Source organism: Cucumis sativus, chromosome 7, assembly GCF_000004075.3.
Source record: "Cucumis sativus cultivar 9930 chromosome 7, Cucumber_9930_V3, whole genome shotgun sequence".
NCBI lineage: Eukaryota > Viridiplantae > Streptophyta > Magnoliopsida > Cucurbitales > Cucurbitaceae > Cucumis > Cucumis sativus.
In genome coordinates, this window is record NC_026661.2 from 3,287,007 (window position 1) to 3,308,740 (window position 21,734).

A 21,734-nucleotide genomic window follows, 5' to 3' on the forward strand; every position below is an offset into this window, starting at 1 on the left:
CTCAGCTATATATATATATTTTTACATTAGAAAAAAAGGATGTCTAAAAAAGAGTATGAATTTAATGTGTTTATTTTCAAATGCTATATTCAATAATATTATTCATCTCAAGATCTACACACCAACCAACTACCAAGGAGTTATTTTGTTAATAAATAATCACATGATATAGTTGATGAGATGAGATATAGACAAATGGGAAAATTGGAAATGTGGAAGAATTTACGAAGATTATGAGTAAGATTCATTTTAGATGCACATACAAAACTAGGTTGCAAAGATCAATAGAGACAAGCTCCTATATGAACTTTTATGATATATATATCAAATTAAAGGCATTGACATTATTGCTCTATAATAATACCACAAATGAAAATTAGCTACTTGATCTTTTTAATCATCTAATTGTATCATACAATCGTGAAATTAGTGTAATAAACTTTGGAATCACGCATGGGGATCAATCTTAAAAGCAAATATCTCGCTAGTTTGATACATTTTTTTTTGTTCTTTGCTCTTTTTTTTTACTCTGTTTGCGATTCTTGTTTCATGGTAAAGAATAATTACGATGAGAAATCAAGACGAAATAAACAATTTCACTATATAATGATGCAAGCAAACATTGAAAAAGAACTTAATTAGTTCTTTTAAAAGGTGATTTTTTTTATTTTATCTTTAATAATGGTCATTCATACGAAATTTTCACACATATAACAAACATAACGAGTTAGTAAAACGAAAAAAATAAATGCATCAAAGTTTTCCATAAAAAATTAAAACACTTCGTAACAATTTGTTGAAGGTTAGTAAGCTTACATCTTTTTATGGAATTAGATTAGATTGAATAATAAGTGATGAAGTTTAATTCTTAGTAGTCAATTATATATAGAATTCATTGAGAGTGATGGTAGGGCTTAGAAATTATGCAAGGTCATGGCATGTGGGGTAGCATTGTGGACATAAGGCTCTATTGCATTATGTTTTTAGCTATTACGTGATATCACGCGACATATCTTTAAAACTAAATTCCACAAAGCATCTAATGCTCAATTAAGATTCGAACAACTTAAAATTGAATTGTAAAAATACATAATGTGCTCGAATTTTTATAAATATAGACATGTAACGTCATTAATCATTTTAAAACACCATCACTAAAATAGCTTAGTTTGAGACGGAAAAAAATCAATTTCAAATAATATAACTATACACATTCTAAATTTTATAATAATATACGTAGATATACATATTATTATTATTAGTTATAGACTTCACCTAATTTGGATGGATTTTTGAAAGATAATTGGGATATTCGTGGAAACTTACATAATTTTTTCTATTCATGGACATAATTAATCCTTCTACATTGTCACAATTTACACTACACACAGTAAAGACGAAATGAAGGCTTTTCCAAACATTCTTTTATTAGTTTCAAAAACACAAGCCAATTTTAAAATATATATTTTATAATAGTAAATCAAATAAGTTTTTTTCTTTCCAGTCTTTCACATCTTTATTTAGTATATACCCAATATACTAAATACTTGTACATATTTATTGAATGTATATATAGTTAAGTTAAGAATAATTTGTGGACGTAGTGGTGGAGACGATGGCCTTTCAATGTAATGCGTAGACGATTGTTGAGGTCTGAAATTTGATTAATAGATTGTTGTTGAATTTCTTGTGCTCTCTATTATGCTTTAAGTCTTGCTTGTGTATCAAACTCCAATTGTTGTTTAAGCTTGGTTTCATATCTTGCAACTTGGTCTCAAACTTGACATTAGAAAACAACTCATGACTGTAAGCTTTTTCTCCATTTTGTTGTACCAACTCCACGCACGCACCGTACCATTTATATAAGTTTTCCTTGTTCAATATTCTTTATGTTTTATTCTTGGTTTTGTTGTTGAAAATCAAACAACGGTTCTTCCTAGAAACTAATATTATATTATAATACTGAAAATTTGAGTATGAATCATAGGAGTTTACACTTCTTTGAAATTCAATAGTCTCTTCTTACCCCGAACACGTCGTTGAAATAAACTAAAATCTAAAAGGGTAATGACCTTTGTTTTTTTTATAGTTTAACCTAAGTTATTAAAAAAGAAAATAGTACGATAATGAATAAGAATATTAGAGAAAAATTAAAAATAGGAAAGTTACAACTATATTATACTCCAAAAGAAGTGCATTTAGTTTTACTAAAGAAAAACAATATAATTTATTTGATTCTCATTCTTGGTTATTGTGGATGAAGCACAACCGTCGATCTCCATCTAACAAATGATTTTATAACAGTCCTCACAAGAAACAATAGACCGCGAAGTACACAATCAACACCGAGAGGGAAGTTTCTCGAACATAAAAAGGGCGTTCGTGGTAGAGAAAGGTGAAACCAAAGGAACATCCAACAATTTTGATCTTCCAGTTTGAACGAAGCGGCTTCCTTCGCTTTATCGGTTCTCCTATTCTCAGGTTCTTGCCTTATTCTTTACTTTTTCAATATCTCAATATTTTCTCTAATGGAGATTACATTTGTACGAGTTTTGATTCAAGAACTGCTGATGATATAGTATATGCATGAGAACTTTTCCTTCTTTTTTTTTATGCCGAATTCTGTTTGATATCCATTTGTTCACGTTCGAAGATCGTTAGATGTGAATGAAGCTGCAACTATGTCCGGTTTTTTTTTTCTAGTCATCGTGTTTGTTTCGCTGTGTATGGAAATATTTTGATTTGGTCGAAATCGATCTCTTTAGCTCTGAGGAAATATTGGAGCTGTTGATCGAAGGAAATGCTTGTATTGCTTTCGATAAAATTTATTAGGCTGTTTTTGGTTGATTGTGTGTGTATGTTTTTTTTTTTAAAAGTAGCTGATATCGTGTTTGTTTTCTAAATAAATAATAGTCTGTTACTGATTCTTTCGTTAATCTGTGGTATGGTGGTAGCTTGCTGATTGATGTGTTAGTGTCTGCAAATTTAGGCTTATCTGTATCATAATGTTCAGCACATCTGTAGTTAAAATCTTGATTTGTTTTCATTTTCTTGGTGTCGTTAAGGAAATCGAAAATGAGAGGTAGAAGCTACAGTTACAGTCCATCACCACCAAGAAGTTATGGCAGGAGATATCGTAGCCCTAGTCCAAGGGGTCGTGGAGGTCGTAGAAGGGACCTGCCAACAAGTCTTTTGGTTAGGAACTTGAGGCACGACTGCAGGTTTGTGACTTCATTTTATATTTCGTGGCTATTTCATTTGCCGGGTCTTTTATACATGAAATTGTGTTGGTTCTTCGTTTTTCCTCACATATATCACATGCATGCTATGGAAAATGCTAAGAAACGCTTTATTTTGTTGAGAATACAAAGGGAAAAAGGAGATTGTGTTTGGTTTTGTTCTCTATTGAGTTGATAAACTTTTTTATTCATATGTATTTTGCAGGCCAGAGGACCTACGAGGATTATTTGGGCGGTTTGGTCCCCTTAAGGACATTTACTTGCCACGAGATTATTATTCTGGGTAGGGTACATTGGAAGATTGTTATATTGATTTTGTATGCATTTGGTTTGTATACGTGTATGGATGTTTTTCCTGCATGTTTTAACTCATTTTAGTTCTTTAGTTTTGGACGTATCTGATCTGCTACATATTTGTAAATATGTCTTTATTGATGGTTGGTCCTAGTGATTGCTTAATGGTGTGGAAATGGTCCTCTGTTTTCAATTATTTGGTTTTCCAATAATAACATACAATCTGTTTATGGAGTTTGGTTGTTTTATTGAAAGTAATAGTGTTGAAGACAACCAATGAAGTAATAAGAGTATCTTGTGGAAGACAAAAAGCAAGTAATTTGTTTTTTGTGTTGAAGACATTCAAGTAAGTTCTGATGACTTAAATGTGTACATGAAGATTCGGTGGAAGTTGGGTTAGAGTACATTGAGAAGAAGTTCAAGTCTTGAAGAATTACATCTCAATTTTTTCTTAGCCACTCAGAAGGTTAGCATGGTGATGTTAATATTCTCTTGTTAGAGCTCTCTGTCGATGTTTCTATCACTCCCAATCGATGGATTAATGATCAATGATGCCACTGGTTTAAGTGACATTTTCTGATTTTTTCTGAATCAGCGAACATCCTTGTTTAAAATTGCATTATGAACAGTAAAATGATTGTGACTGCAGAGAACCGCGTGGTTTTGGATTTGTTCAGTTCGTTGATGCTGCTGATGCTGCTGATGCCAAGTATGAATTGGATGGCCAAGTTCTCCTGGGTCATGAACTAACTGTTGTGTTTGCTGAGGAAAACAGGAAGAGACCTGAAGAGATGAGAGCACGGGACTCATCAAGGTTGCTATCTCTTTCCTTAACCTGTTTTTTAATAACCAATTTCTATTGCAAAGCTAGGATGCGTGGTGATGAAAATAAATCTCAACTTTTAGAAATTCTCTAGAAGCATTCTCAAACTTCTCCTATATCTGTAAAGTTTCTTTAGAGACTGAGGTACAACCAGAGCATTGGTCCAGACAGTTTTCTTGTCTTTGAAATTTTGACCAAAGAGATGCATCTTTGATGGCAAATCGTGGATGTTACAAAGGCCTAAGGGTGTACTAGTGCTAATATATTGGAAGGATAAAAAAACCTGCCTCTTTAGAATAAATGCATGGAAGAGATGTTACTGCTCTTCACTCGTGGAACGATAGATGGGGATCAAGGATATGTCTAGATTTTCTTTTGTTTGCAATTGAGTGTTGAACTTACCATGAAGTACAGTCCAAATAAAAGGTAGGAATCTTAAGTTTCCATCTCTTATAAGAAAATTCCAGACCGAAGTTGATTCCATTAACAGAGAGTTGAAGTACTTGAGTAAATTGACTGTAGCCACTCGACACCTATTGCCCATCGACCATCATTGTGTTTTCAGTCAACGGATAGTAAGTTATATGTTTGATTCAAAATTGCCTCTGGCTTTGTATTCTATCCTTGACCTGCTCTTCCTACAATCTTTCGAGAAGTCCTTTATTAATTGTAAATATATATACTCATTATTTTTTTTCATGTGTGAAATTGTTAACAGGGGTCGGTCCTACAGTTACAGCCACCGGCATTCACCATTGCGATATTCACAATCACCACACTATGATCGAAAATATTCACGTTGTCCAGAGTATTATTCCCCTGCACGGTCCAGACGATATTCAAGGTGAGTGGTTATATTATTATTTGTATACTTCTCTCATTTATGATTATTTACTCCATTAAGGAAAGTGGGAGGCAGAGGGTGGTTTGTACCAATTTCTAATCTTTCATTTATGTGATATAGGTCGCCTAGGGGTCCGAGGTACAGGGAGCAATCGTACTCAAGGTCACCATCTGATCCAAGGGGCCGCAGTTACAGCCGAAGCAGGAGCCGTAGCTATAGCCGAAGTTATTCTAGGTGAGTAAAAATAGTTTTATTCAAGTTTTAAGAAAAGCCAGCGAGCCAGCTGATCTTTCTGAAGACAGACCCAGAAACTATGATTTAAATTATGCTTGGAATTTGGATTTCAGAGGCTTTGTATATGTGTTGTGTTTTAGAAAATGCTTTTGTTTAAGAGATAAAACTGATTTTTATGCTCTTATTGAACAAATTAATGAGCTTTTATGGCTGTTTTCTCCATGTAAAATGAAACTTTGGATTTTTAGACTTTTCTTTTCTAAAACACGCCCTAACATCTCTATCGAAATCATGTCTTAATGTTTGTCTGCTAGTGAGTGAGGTTATCAGAGATTAACTTTGAGACTGTATGCTTAAAAACTATAGTAGATTGATTTTCTAACAATTGCCATTTTCAATTATACCAAAGCAAATTCTATTTAGTTCCCTATAGCTTTTTTTTTTTCCTATCAGTAAGAATTTCTCTTATTTACATTATTTTTTATTTTGATCGTAATTAATTGAGATCATGAATTAAATTCTGTAGGGCTATCTTCGCATTAGACCATTGACTTATGCATTATACAATTCCAAGCTGATGAGTTGTACAAATGTTTCACGATCACTTCTCTTAGTTTTGTAACCAAATATAATGTTGCATATACTGTTGAATTTTCATCCATTTCCATAAATTCAAAAATGGATTTGTAAGAGAAACATTGTAATTTCATTGTAAATATTTGACAAAAATTCTTACTTAGACATCAATTAAAGTCTAAAACACTGAAATTTTTGTTGGTTGAATTGGCCATCCAATAGACCCAAATAAAGTTTTCTAACTCATTCTTATAGGTAATCTGTTCTTTTTTTTTTTTAATTATTAATAAAATTTCATTAAATTAAAAAAAAAACAAATACAAAAAGTTCATATATTTTAAATTTTAATTATGTAAGTTTATCGTTGGCATATAATTAATAGAATTTTATTAAATTCAATATATATATATATATATAAATGTATGTAATTTTGGGTTCAGATTAAACCAAATCTGGTGTTTTTTAGATTATACACGACTCAATAGAAAAAATCTAAATCAATCCAACAATTAACCTATCGCGTATTCAAAAATATTATATATGACACTATATAATAGAACACGGCGTTATAATATGAGATACAATTAATACACCAAAATCAAACATTGGGTAACCTTGGTCCCTCAATAAATCCCTCTCTAAATCTACTCTTACATTTTGGGTTGGTAGTTTGGATATGGTTATTGAAATACCTCTAGATATTATACATCTATATAACTTTAAAATAAGGTTCGTCAAGTTCATCCCCTAAATATTATTTATCTACATATCTACATAGTCCTATATTAAGGTTCGTCTAATGTTTCAGATCATTTATACGTTTTTTACTCAAAATTTTAAGTGAAATGCCTATCTTCTTTTATGTTTTATTATATTATAACAATTTAGAATTAACCTATCTTATTTTTTGTCATTATATTATAATAATTTAGAATTAAAGGGTATCGATTTATATCATTAAACTTTGGGGCATGTAATTATACATCTGAATGCTTGTCTATACTTTTGGTTGTTTCTTAATTATAAGAATTGTTAGTTAAATTATATACTAAAAAACTAGTCAATAAAAATCACTTACAAAATTATATATTCATTGTTTCTAAATAATCTTTTGTTCAAAGTCTCTCTCTGATTTTTAACACCCTAAAATTTGGAAATAATTTTTAAAATCTCCAAGAAGAAGAGTTAGCCGTTGTTAAAATATTATCGTAGTTGGATTGTCATACTATTACATCTAAATTTGTCCATGTCAATAGATTTATTGATTTAAAGATATTTTTATTTTTACAACTTTATATATATTCATACCCATTAATACAGTCATTTATATCATATCAATTAAAAATGTGGACCTTAACCATCATGTTCAACTTAGATCTTGAATGGATTAATAATTTAATATTGAAACTTAGTCCTCGTGGCATTTAGTGCTTTGGGCCAAAAGTAAATGAACAGTCTCTTAATTATAAAGACGTCAATGTCAAAGAAAAACTATAAAAATATCTATATATGTCAATGGATATTTTTTAGAACATTATTGAAAACAAAAATTAACAATTAAGTTATATTACGCTTTTTGTATTCCAAAGTTTATTTAAGACTCATTGTGAGTGAAGTATAAGAAGAATAAATTTCAAAACATAAACAAAATTGATAGTTAATATTCAATACGTTTTAAATGCACATACGCAACAATTTTACTAATTTGCTTATAAATTTAATAGTAAATCTGAATATGTTTTCAATAAATCTTAAACATAAATCTCTATATGGAATTTTTATTGACAAACACCAAAATTGTATTTTAACATAAATAATAATACAAAATGCTATTAAGAAATAGAAAAAGGAAAAAAAAGGAATGAAAGATAGTTGAAATCAAATGTGGGTGTAACAAGCCGATTGTACGAACCCCGAAAATTCCTCCGGCAATTCTATTCTTTCCAATTTACCATTTTGGCATTCTCCCATGAAAACTCCATTCCTCCCCATGAACACAATCGCCTTTTCCTCCATATTCACCCCCAATTCCCTCCCCCGTCACCGCCGTGGTTTTCGCCGCCGCCGCTGCAGTTGCCCAGTTGAATAATTCCCCTTCTCTCCCCACTCCCACCACGTTTCTTGGACTTCTCTCCTCACACCACGCGCTCTCCACGCGCCGCCACTTCCCTGTCTTTGTCTCATAAACCTCCGCTGTCCTTTCGAAATTCCCCTGATTTTCAGTCTCGTACCCACTCACTACCCATATCTCCGACCCAATCGCCACCGCCTCGCACTCGTCTCTTCCCCTACTCATTGCCGGCAACTCTCTCCATTCGTCATTTCTAATGTTGTAAACCCACGCCGACGCTGCTGCGTTCTTCCCCTCGTCGTGCCCTCCCGCGACGAAAATTTCACCTCCGTACTCTGTTGCGCCGAAAAACGACCTCTTCTCCGGCATCCCTTTCCCTTGCCTCCATTTCTCCGCTGCGAATTCGTACACGAACACATCCTCCACCGGACGATAACTCACTGGATCCCATCCGCCGATCACCGCCAGTTTTCCATCGACGCCAATTATCCGGCAGAACAGGGGAAGCCCATTCGGGTACTTTTCGATGGGTTTGATCCGAGTCCAATTACCGGTAGCCGGATCGAAGGCCGACACACCAAACGCGATCGGAGCGGCTGATTTGGCTTCGTCGCTAACTGGCTGCAGAAGTGACTGGACGGCGAACACCGCTTTATGGGTTCGGCCGGAAAGTTTTCTGAGATTGTAAAAATGGCGGCTGAGAAATAGACGGTGCCAGCGACGGGAAACTCGGGCAGCAACTCGATGGGTTGTGAAATGGGATCGAGTTAAGCACTCAAGGGCAATTTCTTCGGGCAAACCAGGGATCAATTCATCTCCGATATCCATCATTCTTTGTTTGATGTTTCTCATTTTATTTATTTATTTATTTGGGTATTTATAGAGAGAAAAATGCTTCTAGAAAATGACCTTTTTTTTTTTATTATTACTATTATTTAAAAAATTTCCAATGTCTAATTTCTGCTCTTTTGTTTGTTTTAGGTGTGGGGAAGTGAAATGGGGGAATGTCTTTTCCAACTATTATTGTTCATTGGATACTTTTCCCTTTTCTTATTCTTTTCTTATAACTCATCGTTCCAATTTTTTCAATTTAGAGCAAAAATCCAACAATATTGAAGTTTTTGTAAATTAACCCATTTTATTTCATCTAATTCACTCTTAATCTTTTAAATGTTAATCACACAAAAATTGCATATTGATGATATATATTTTACATGCAAAAATAAATATTCTAGTGAATGGTCTAAATGATCACATAATTGGAAACCCAATACTATACTTTACGCAAAAATAGACTACTTTACTTGATATAGGTATATATTTGAAAATGCAAGATATTGTGTTGTATTGTTTTAAATTTGAAGGATGAAAATATAATGTATTAATTAATAGTTAGATGGCCCAAAACAGAATACTTAAATAAATTAACTATATGTAAGGAGAGATTTGTAGCTTTCAACTTTAACAAAACCTAAACTCCTTTAGGATTTGAAAGGCTTCTATTTGTTTAATCAATGTTGTATAGTTACATTAGGGAGATTAATGAATTTGTTCTTTTGAATTAGCTAATGAATGGAAAATGGAAATGTGTGGCTCACAATTTTAGTTGTTTTTGGTATGTGGTTTAAAAGTTAAAATGTATGTTTTTAATCAGTATTTAATACGTTGTTTGTTGTGCATATTAATTAGCTAAATTAATTTTAAATGTAATTAGTTAAATTTTGAATAATATAGGAATTTGATTTTCATTATCAAAGATGGCCTAAACCTTTATGTTTCTTCGATAAGCATGAGTTTTTTTTTTTTTTTTTTTGTCAAAATGAAAAATCAAAACCACTTTTCTATGTTGGTCTTTCAAAACATTTATGATTTTATTGCTTGTTTGTTCGTCGTTTAATTTAAATTCAATTAAACACGTCTTTTTTCGATATGTAAATTGACTTAAATAAAAGTATATTTAACTGTTTTGTTCGTATAAATATTGTACTTAATGTTATTTTATATAATTAACCTTATAGTATACTTTAACTATAGTTGAAGGTATGAATCGAACCTACACAACAAATAAGATGATTGTCATGAGCCAATTTCATACCTACAAAAATAATTGTTCGTGGGACAAATGGCCGAGACTACTGGAAGGATTCCTCTTTGGCTAATCGGTACTGTTGAAAAATGAATGTTAGTCGGTTCATTAAAGTAGACACAAATCATACTTCCGGCTAGATTGTGGTGAGAGTGTTAAGAAAGATCTTTTGAATATTTGACAAGTAGGTCTATAAGAACTATTTGATCGTCCTTAGACAATCTCTTAATAATAAATTATTATAAAAGACAATTAATAAATAATATGAACTAAGAATTTTAATTTTGTAAAAAACACTTTCATTAGCTTTTTTTTTTTTTTTTTGTTAATATTTGTCATTTTAGTATATTATTGGTCGAGTTAGTAGTTAATAATGGAGAAAAAGTTGGTGGTTGCAGAGTTGGTTGTCTAAAGTGATGATTGAAGTTGGATGTGATAAAATTGATCATCTAAGGTGATTTTAGCTTATGCTGGAGTTTTTTCTTGAAGGTGATTGTCGAAGAATTGAGTTGTTGTCGAATTTGATAGAGTGGAGCGTGGCAACCATGATCATTGATAGTGGCCAATGGGTGAAGCCACAGAAAAAATTGGATGGAACTCGAGTTGTGGGGATAGTTGGTAAAAATAATTAACTCGACTCTAGTAATATTTAAACTCGGTGAGTCAAACGTTGAGTTGATAATTTTTGTCAATCCAAGCTAACTTATGTGGGTGAAACAAAACACCCCCTTAAAAATATTTTCATAAATCAAGTCATCCTTTAAAAACTAAAAATATAAACTTTGTTTTCAATTACTTTTAGAATTTGGTTAAGAATTCAAAATGTTTAGTTATTAAATATGAAAATTGTTAGAAAGACATTAAGATTCTTTTAGGAGTTTTCTTGGACTACTGGCTAATTCGCTAGGTAAAACTTTGGTGTTTGCAGATTCTTAAAAAAGAAAAACATATATAATGCCTCGGTTGTTGAAAATGAGCTAGCTAGACGCATAACAATTTCTCGAAAAAAATGGATAAGTTGAATAAACCGACCCTCGCAATGCAATCTCCATCGATACTCAAATGTCTATTGATTGGGCATGTGAAGTTTTGGTACCTTTATGCATCAAATTATACATATAGTTTCATACTACATTGGTGTAAATTCTGTTGCAAGTACATTAATTTAGACATACGTGCATGTCAAAAGAAAAAGTTGATGTGAAAGGGCTTAATTAGTTGATAAAATTAGAAGTTAATGATAAATGGACCATCACTTTTCATTTGAAGGAAACGTTGAATAATTAATTCTTTTGTATTTGTTGATAAATTAATCAACAAAACCATTAAAGCTATCCTAATATTGGCCGACCATTATCGCATCAACTCAACCATACGTACAACCATAAATATATCATTTAGATTTAAATTAAGTATGCATACGTAAAGTTATTTTTAAAATTTTATAAATATAGTAAAATTTATAGTTAAAATCTATCCTCTATCGACCATATATTTTGAATATAAGTCTATCAATGATAGACTGATAATAGAAATCTATAATTTATGGATTTTTCTATATTTGTCGTACATTTGATTTTTATATTTAAAATTGATAACGATAATTAAAGAAAAAAGTCTAAACAATTGTAAGTAGACGTTGAAAAGAAAATTATTATGATGCAATAAGTAATATGAATATTAGCAGATAATAAAATCAAAATTTTAAACATAATAAATATATTAATCTTACAATTTAGTAAACTTAAAGCTGATTTTGGACCATAAGAAAATATTATTTTTAAACATATTCTGTTGTTGCATAATGAATTATATAATTAATATGCTTTTTGGCCTATTTAATATTTTTAAAATTTTATGAATCTCTTGTTAAGATATAGTTGTTGCATTATAGAACTTAAAGTTCGCATAATGATCAATAGTTTGGTTTTTTCTTGTAAAAATAATAAAATCACATATATGAATCTAGCTAGAACGAAAAGTTTGATAATCTATTAGGAACGTTGAAAAGTAAATTAGCCAAACAAAATGGTTGAGGCAAAAATCAAGGTTGAAAAAAGAATTTTACTTTCACATGAAAAGAATGATAAATTTGTTTGATAGAGGAAGAACATGACCTATAGAATAGAACGTTTGCACAAGGACGTGGTGTTTTCATAACTTTAGTGTGCAAATCTTTCACTTCTTTATATTGTGTTCTTCCCCTATCAAACAAGTTTATGAGTGGAAAGTGGTTTTAGTTTCTCTAAAATGTTATAAGATATATTTATAGGAATAGATTACCTACGTTACCTATCATAGAGTTTTGGAGCTTTATTGAAATATAATCATTTACATCCTTCGGTCCAAAGTAACAAGATGAGCACTTTCTCCTAGTCCATTTTAGTCTTACTATGACAACGTCTTTTAGTATGCTTATCTCATTAGGCATTTTGTTAGGCTCGACCTCAATTTAAGTCAAGACCTCAACCAACCATGTGCTATAGGTTTAGTTTGGATCATATATAATGTTAGTTTTGACCCAAAAATTATGTTGTTTTTTTTTTGACATATTATATGCCATTAGGTCCAAAATTACCAAATTATATATATAGGCCAAACTTGTACTTCAATCCTAATTTCCTTAAAACTAAAATAATATAAATGTAAAAATGGAAAGGATAAAATAAATACAACTGAATTGTTTCATACTAAATCAATAATGTTAAAAAAAATTCAATATTAAAGACGGGATTCCTTTTTCACAGAAAGAAACAAAAAATCAATAATGTTTCCATTTCATTGATTAACATAAGTTTCTAGAAACATACTAAAATATAAATGAAGATGAAATAAGGGAAGGAATCATCAGAAAGATGTGTTTTCCTTTTTCTTATTTTTCTTATTATTGGAGAACAATGAGACCATTTTTTCAATTAAAAAAATAAAAAATACCTAATTTTGTTTAAATAATATTAGAAATGGTTAGAGAGTGGAATTGACTGTTCCACAAGTCACCCACATGTCAACAATAAAATAATTTTAATATATAATAGAGAAGTGCTTCAAAAGCAAGCAGTTGGGAAGAAGCACATGGGCCGCTCTTTGTTTTCTCATTACACATCTTACGCCTCTCCACTTTTATTCCACACTAATTTTATGTTATAACTTTTTTTTTTCTAAATTATAATAAGTCGGTTATTTAATTAGAACATAATTATATCTAACTTAACTTAAAATTGGAATTATAATTTGATATTATTTTCAATCAAATTATGTTAAACTTCAATAATTTCAACCCTAAGAAGAAGCACATTGAAATCAAAGTCATGGATATATCATTGATATTTAGAATATGGTTTCAACCTTATCTTAGCTTTTGTCATTTTCTTTGAATTTCACCTCACACTTAATCTACTATTTTCACAATCTTATCCATTTGATATTTTGATTAATGCCCTTTAAAGTTGTATCTATTGCAGCCTTAATTTTAAACAGTATTTCAATCCATTTCTTTAACTTTTAGTTCTATATTCTATTCCATGGTTTATAAATTGTTTTAATACGTTTTAATGCATCTTTCAATCTTTTAAAGAAAATTTAATAGCTATTTCTTTGATGTAATTAGAGTTGAAAAAGAAAATCATAATTAAAATTTTCTAAATCCATTTGAACTCATTTTTAGCGTTAAGAGAATTATTATACACAGATTTAAAGTTAAAAAATATATTAAACATTTTTTTCTTGACAATTTGAATCTATCCTAAGCTTGAATCATTCTTTATTATGGTACAAGTAGGATATGATTTATTTAATCAATGGTCATTGTTTGTTATGTTATAGGGGCATCTTCTTTATTATTATTATTACTACTAGAAAGAAATGGTGTGTTTTAAGAAATTTTTAAAGGTGATTTAAAAGGAAACTATTTAATTTATTTTTATAAGGATAATGATTCATTGAATTTTGGTAAAAACAGTCTTTTATATTTGAATTCTATGTTAGGTTTTGGATTTAGTTGATTTGAATCTCCAAATAAGCATATTTCATAGTTAATTAGGATTGCAAATTACAAAACTATGCTTTGGGATGTCATAATCTGGCTGAGTGTATATGATTTATTCTCTTTATATCTCATATTTTTATATTTATGTATTTTGGATTTAATCCTTATATTTAAATTATATTTTCAATAAATATTTAAAATAGTTCAATTTCTGTTTTTAAAAAAATTGAAATACTTCTTGTTATCAGTTTAGAATTTCATATGCTTAATTATGTAGTATTATGTAACGAATTTAATAAAAATTAATTATAAACTATGGTGTCTAAAATTAAATATAACTCAAAGTATCCAAACAAAAAATAGTATTTAAATTTATTTTTAAAATTAATTACTTGAAATATATATTTCAAAATCTTAAAGTATTTTTAATTTGATGAACTTACAAAAACAATAAGACTTTAGCTCAATTGATACATGGAAATTTAAAGGTTCACGTTCAAATCTCCTCCTTTCCAACTTCTACTTTAAACAAAGGAAAAAGAATCAGGAGAAAATTGCATTGCAAGGGAGGAAAAAGACAATTATGTTATGATTTGAATAATGTTTAGCATTATATCATGATATAAAATTTGCTTTAAATATAAAGGAAGATCGGAATATATAAACGTTAACTCTCCAAGTAAAACTTTCAATTGTTTTAGTTTATATAATTTAATAAAATGCACATTTGGTCAAGAAGTATTACATTTCTTTCCAACTTGAGTTTCAAGATTTATTTTTCAGTATCTACTCACTTTTTGTCATTAATATTAATGTCTAAAAATGAATTTACAATAATGTTCATTTTAATTTTTAACTCAAATAATAGGCCTACTTAATTAAGTATAATTGCTGAATTATTTTAAATTAATCAATAAATATTAATATTAAAAAAGAAATATTGAGTCAACAATTCCAATTATAAATAGAAAAAAAGGAAAAAGGAAAAGGAAAGAGAGAGAGAGAGAGAGAAAAGAAAATAATAAAGAACGTGAGAGGGAGAAGTCACAACTGAGAGTGATTTAAATGAAATGGATAAGAATATATAATTGTTGGTATAAAAGGCCTACTGGGTCCTCTAATGAATGGTGATGAGTCAGCAATCGGATTGGATTGAAAAATGGATAAAAGCTGAGCTGGAGTCTTTGTCTCCTCACCGGTCATCACGCCTTCACTTTATTTTGCTCACCCTTTCTTTCCTATCAAATATATAACCAATTCAGTTATTACTAACCTAAGTTCCTCAATTTTTACCAATTTCACTCCTTCCATCAAATATTTTACATAATAAATCTACTTTTTTTTGTTTAATTTTAGTTGAATCATCTCTAACCTGTACATGAATCAAATCCATAAATATACATATTTTGTTTGAAATCGTTAGATTTGAATACGTTAATTTTCTCATTCCGCTAATATTAATAATAAAATACAGACAGAAAGATATGTAAATTTATATAATTAAAGGGTGGGTGGGGCCTTGGATGGGGCAATAGCTTAAAGCTTTTGTTATTGTACTAAGAAAGTGACTTCTCTTCAAACCTTTCTTTACATTCAAAATATCTTCTCCTTTTTCTTTTCTTAAAAAGAATAATTGAAAAAGAACTTTAGTTTAAACTTAACAATTTAGTGATTATAATTTCAAGGATAAATTATAAATTTTAGTCTAGGTTTGCTTCTATCATTTTGTTTTCTAACTTTTAAATTACAAATTTAATCATTTTTTTTATAAAATCAACCCATCTACTCTATCAAAATGAATTTGTTTTAGGTATTATTAGATGTAAATTTAATTGTAAGTCTAAATTAAAAAAAAAAACTTTTAAATCTCAATTCATAAAATATCCCTTACACACGAAATTGAAAGTTTGTGAAATCACTAGACAAGAAAATTAAAATCGTAAAGATCCATCAAATGTTTTTAAAAATCTAAATACCAAATATACTGAACTTATAATTTAAACCTCGTTAACTAAGTTTGTAAGATTAAGAATGAACACACAAGATTTTGAATTAGATCTATAACTTAGCATACTATCCATAAAGGTCCTTTTTTGCCCAACAAGTTTGTGATTGTGTACCCAAAACTTACTTTATTTTATTTTATTAATAAAAGTACACATCAAATAATTACACATATTATGGAAACAAATCTGCCTCAACTAATAGACAAAGTTAATTAGGAAATGAGTTTCTAAGTTACAACCTCCTCCACTTCCCATTATGCTATACCATCAGGTTTCCATTCGATTCTTTTATTTTAAATATTAATAATTTTATTCTCTAAATCATTTTTTAAAATGGAGATAATTTGATTTTTTTTCTAAATTTTAATGATTTGCTAAAATGAATATAATTTGATTTTTAGAAGGAATTTAATTTTTTTTAAAAGGACAAAAATCAAAATCAAACCCTACTTTATTTCTTAGCCCTCATTTGTTATCTAACCAATATTTTTTAAAAAAATGCAACATAGTCAATGGTCTAAACTTTAACAATAAAAATTTTGGAAATGAAATTATTATCATGGTCACTTTTTTTAGGATTACAAAAGAGTAAAGTTGATCCCTCTGTTATCGACCTTTTTATGGTTTCATGCGATTATAGTTAAACATCCATAATTTAAGACTCTTCACTGATTAGGTACCATAGGGGAAAAAATATGTTTAGATGAGTTTTTATTCATAAGTTTGTGACATGTTAACATGAATATTTATAAATATGTCAAAGTTAAACATCCCCTTCAAGTTTTTAACCTATATAGAATAATTGTGATACAAATATAAAAAAAGTGAAATTAAAACTAACGAAATAGTTGTTTAGATTTGTAGAAATTACATAAATATGATATAATTTTGGTTTTGAGGAATGCGTCGGCTATTCTTCGTGGGCTGGGCTGGGCCTTATATTGTGACAAAGGTCAACAGGTCATGACTATGGGTTTGGAATTCAGGCCCAAAAGCTCAATACATCGAAAGTAAGGAATTCGTTACAATCTGTCAGTCTTTTGTCAAGAAAATTGTTGCCATTTTTCCGTTAGTCATTTAAGGTTCATTCTGATTTCATAAAGTTTCATTTTTTTTAATCCATTGTTCGTTTTTATAGTTTCCGAGTTCATATTTTAAAATGAAGTTTTGACATCCTCCATTGATGTCATGTAAATTTGATAAACAGTGACCAAATGAGTTACTTTTTAAACCAACACTAGTTACATTTTGAAATGAATAATGAGTATAGCTTAAATGACGTAAAATGTGTATAATTACTATCTTGTTAAATCTTTCGTTTCCATCTCACCATGGTTGACAAAGGAAAAGTTCTTTTTTTCTTTTAATATTGGACCAATATAGATATTTTATAACTACAAGTACTAAATTAAACTTTTAAAAGTACCCATATTGGTTTAACATAATTCTTATAGTTTGGAAAAATTAAAATTGAGTATAGTATAACAAAACCATTGGTCGACAAAATTTATGTGAGACATTAGAGGAAGTAAATTGGTTATTCTTGGAGTAATTATAATTGATGACCATTTTATGAATAATAATTAAAGATATAGCAACATTTTAAAAATATTATAAATATAGCAAAAATATCGCTGATAAACTTGTATCGCCGATAGATTTGTATGATCTATCAATGATAGACCGATATTTACAACATGGCCTATCGGTGATAGAGTTTTATCATTGATAGAATTTGACAAATTTTGTTATATTTACAATTTTTAAAAAATGTTGCTATATGCTTAATTATTTTACCTCTAATAGCTAAATTTGCAACTATTCATTATTATAATCTCATGTTGTTGTAATTGAGTTAAGATAGTTTGTCTTTGGAGCGTAAATTACTTTAGTTTGAACTGTAACAATATTTGTTGAGATATGAACTATTTAAGTTCGAAATTAAAATTTTTCAAACAATGTTGACTATTTAACTAATGGAAGTATTTCCTCTAACCGTAGATAGCTATTATAATCTTAAATAATTCTTCTTTCAAACGTCGTGTAAGATTTAGATTATAACTTTTTTTTCAAATAAACAAATTATAATTTAATCTACAAATAAATTAGAATTCGAACTTAATTGATATGATATTTTAATTTAGAGGTACCAAGTTGAATTATAGGGACAAAACCTGGAAAAAATATTAAGAAAAAATGAATTGATTTTTTTTCAAAAGAAAAAGAAAACAGAATTCACAATTACATTAATTTTGCTGAGTAACTTTATATGATTATGACGGAGTGATGGAGACCAGGTCCAACGACTCCAGCTTTAAGGTGACGTAAATAAAACGACAGCCCAATTAAAATTCAAATAGTCGGAAATGCAACCAGTAAAAGAATTACACGTGGAACAAACAATAATGTCGTTGAAGAAAAAGGTAAACTAGGAAATCAGCCACCGTGGGATCTGAAAACGAATCCAAACCGTACAAATCAAACGCCAGAGGAGAATGACTTTGGTTAATGATAATAGATCGGGGAGTATCCGAATATTTATTGTCATTCTTATTCATTCTTCTTCCCTCTCTCTCTCTATGCTTTACAGAAAGGTAAAAGTACAATTATTTGCAAAATGACACATTTACCTCTTTACATTTCTTTTATAAAAAATATAGTCTATTTTTCTGTCAATTTTTCATTTAAGTAAACTAGACCTCCCCCACTAAATTTATAGTTGTACAATAGAGAGAGGTTTTAAAATATTTTAATTAATAAAATTGTCTTTTGCCATATTTAACTCAAATAGTTATAACTATTTTAAGAGAAAGATACTTGTCCGACTGGTGTGTTCACATCAGATTGCAATCCTTTATATCAATTATTTAAATCATACTCATATGTTAAATAGTACGATAATCCGTTACATAATGCTTCATATGTATGGTTTAAATCTGTAAAAGGATATACCCCTAAATGTCAAGAGTTGTAATAGAAGCAAAGTGCAATGCCATTCATTTGAATATATTTTTTTACTTAGATCGTGATGCTTTACATCCATGGTTCAAATTACATCTATACACCATGAATAATAATAATACTCCTTAATATTATTTCCTTTTCCTTTCACAATAAATAAATAAATACATTTTTAACAAGCTTAACTTCAATCTTCAATCTAACATCTAAATAATTTAAGAATTTTATGTACATATTGTTTCCTTACAGTCCATTTTATATATAGTATAGTACATACGAGTAAATGAGCTGAATTATTAGCTAAAGACTAAAAATAAATATAAATTTGTGTTCCAGTTTTTAACTTGTTTCTTGAAAACCTTGGTAGAAATAAATAACAAATGATAAATCTAGAGATAGAAGAAGGGTTTATTTGACCTAGTTTTCACTAGGGTTTAGTTATTCAACTTTATGTTATATTGTATGCTTAATGAATTGCTGAATTTCTTCCCTGTAAACATAAACTAAGTAGTGGACTCTTGATTATTATTGGTTGTATTTTATATTGGACATCGCTTAAGATTTGTTTATATTAATTTTATTCTTTCAATTTAATTATCCAAAAATCAACAAAATCAAATAGAATATCATCCCTAATTTTAACTTTCAATATATAATCAAATTCAAATAAATTAGTATTATACCATTCATCAATCACCACTAAACTTCAATTTATTTAACTTTGGGTTATTTTCATTTAATGTCATTAATTTTACATGGTCCACTCTCAATTATATCATACAAATTGAAAATTTTAACTTTTATTTTAGGCCTGGCTGCATTTATGGCACAATAAAAATTAAATATTGAGAAATGACAATTCAAAGAAACAATGATAGGCATATATGTATTTAGTGCCCTATAGCTAATAGACCTCATAGAAATCATCAAAACAAACCAGAAAAAAATTGATTGAAACTTAGAAAAACAGGTCAAATGTAAAAATCCAATAGCTATATCTAATTATTAACCTCCAAATATTTGAAAATTTAACTTAGTTAATTTGCTTTTGATCTAAGTAATTATGCGTCAATCATCAACCAAGCCAATACTTAAATACATTTCAGATAATACCTATCTTCCTCCATCATTTTACCCAATTTTACAATCATAGTTTATCTTGAAATCATTCTTATCTCTTTTTTGAAACTTTTGTATACAAACGAACAAGGAAAAATGCATAAGAAGCATCCAAATATTACCCTGTTTATACGTTACATTTATCATTGATTTTAAAGCTTAAATTTATTTATTTGATCATTATGTTTCTACTCTTATTCTTAAAAATTATGTCAAGTTTTTTTAGATTAAAATTAAGAAAATTAAAATATTTGTAGCCTTTTAATCTTTGAATTTTGAGTTTAATTCATAAAATTTAAAATATCACAATATCATTTTGATATTTGAGTTATATTTCAATTTCATTCAAAAAAAATTACAACATTTTCATTTATATTATTTTGAATTCTCACTAAATATTCACCATAAATAAATTAAACAATTATGAAATTTAATTTTAAAACTAATTCCAACAGAGAACATAATAATAATTTATTTGAACATTTAAAATGAATGAGTAAATATTAAACCTAACTAAATGAATATTTAATGAAAAACCATAATTTAAATAACGTTTAAAGTATATCTAGAGGATTAAATGGAAACAAAATTTAATTTTTAAATACAATAAACTATAACATTTTGAATCAAATCAACTAAATTGAAATCAAAATTAAATTAAAACAAAACTAAAGAATATATTATTTTAAACTGAGTGAAAAACAAAACTAAAAGTCCTGTACCAGAAAAAAGAAAAAGAAAAAAAAAAGGAAAGCTTTTTTCTTTGTTATAAATACCAAAATGGATGGGAACTACAGAAATCGATACATTCGATTTGATATATTAAATTTTTAACGTTTGAGTTTTGTAAGAATTGAATGAAAAGAAGTAAAGAAATAAAAGGGGATGTGGACTGAGTATCTGCAGTTCCATTGCCTCGCTTTAAAGCTCCTCCTCCTCTCCTCCTCCTCGGTAGCCACTCGTGGTGCTATTGTATTTTGACTACACAACGTACTCCACCACTCGCCTTTCTCTTACACGCGCATGCTTTCTTCTTCTCTTCTCCTTCAACAAATATTTGGACTAAAATTACTTTGCAAACCCTATACTTTACAATTTGTTTAATTTTAATCTTTTCCAAATTAATTCATAACATAAAAATCCAGGTTAGTGATATAAAGTTTCCTTTTAAAATCAACCATAAAATAGTAGATCATACTTTTAAAACAAATCAAGATTTTATTTGAATTTTCATACATTTTGATGTTTAGATTAAATTTTAATTTAGGAGAAAACGTTAAGAGACAACAAATGGTTTTTGAAAATATATTAGGAAATAATAATATTAATTAATTTTAAAATTGATTGAAATCACGCATTTAGAAGTGTCCTAATTAAAATCAAATATGTCTCAAATTATCTACGTCAAAATAATAAATTTGAATTCTTTTAAATTTATAAAGTAAAATTTAAAATCTTGAACTAGAAGTTAAAATTGAGTCAAATTTTATTATAAC

At 28.8% G+C, this 21,734-nt stretch overlaps 2 protein-coding genes across 4 annotated transcripts; one reads left to right on the forward strand and one right to left on the reverse strand.

The window, feature by feature from the left end:
• The first annotated feature begins 2,342 nt into the window (after positions 1 to 2,342).
• LOC101216712 (serine/arginine-rich SC35-like splicing factor SCL33) lies at positions 2,343 to 6,217 on the forward strand. Of its 3 annotated transcripts, none has more exons than XM_011653764.2 (7): positions 2,343 to 2,481; positions 3,066 to 3,221; positions 3,445 to 3,522; positions 4,183 to 4,347; positions 5,075 to 5,200; positions 5,321 to 5,434; positions 5,961 to 6,217. In XM_011653764.2, the coding sequence occupies exons 2-7, from the start codon at positions 3,076 to 3,078 to the stop codon at positions 5,983 to 5,985; spliced, it is 654 nt and encodes a 217-aa protein (XP_011652066.1). In that variant the 5' UTR covers positions 2,343 to 2,481; positions 3,066 to 3,075; the 3' UTR covers positions 5,986 to 6,217. The 3 variants fall into 3 exon arrangements, 2 of the variants coding, with proteins under 2 accessions (XP_011652066.1, XP_011652068.1); XR_969105.2 differs by lacking the exon at positions 5,961 to 6,217 and adding an exon at positions 3,789 to 3,999 and having other exon boundaries at positions 2,464 to 2,481; positions 5,321 to 5,694; XM_011653766.2 differs by lacking the exon at positions 5,961 to 6,217 and having other exon boundaries at positions 5,321 to 5,699.
• A 1,741-nt stretch (positions 6,218 to 7,958) lies between these two features.
• On the reverse strand, positions 7,959 to 8,909 carry LOC116405108 (F-box/kelch-repeat protein At2g44130-like). The gene has a single exon (XM_031888799.1). It carries the CDS (start codon positions 8,907 to 8,909, stop codon positions 7,959 to 7,961), a length of 951 nt encoding a protein of 316 aa, XP_031744659.1.
• Between the last annotated feature and the right edge of the window lie 12,825 nt (positions 8,910 to 21,734).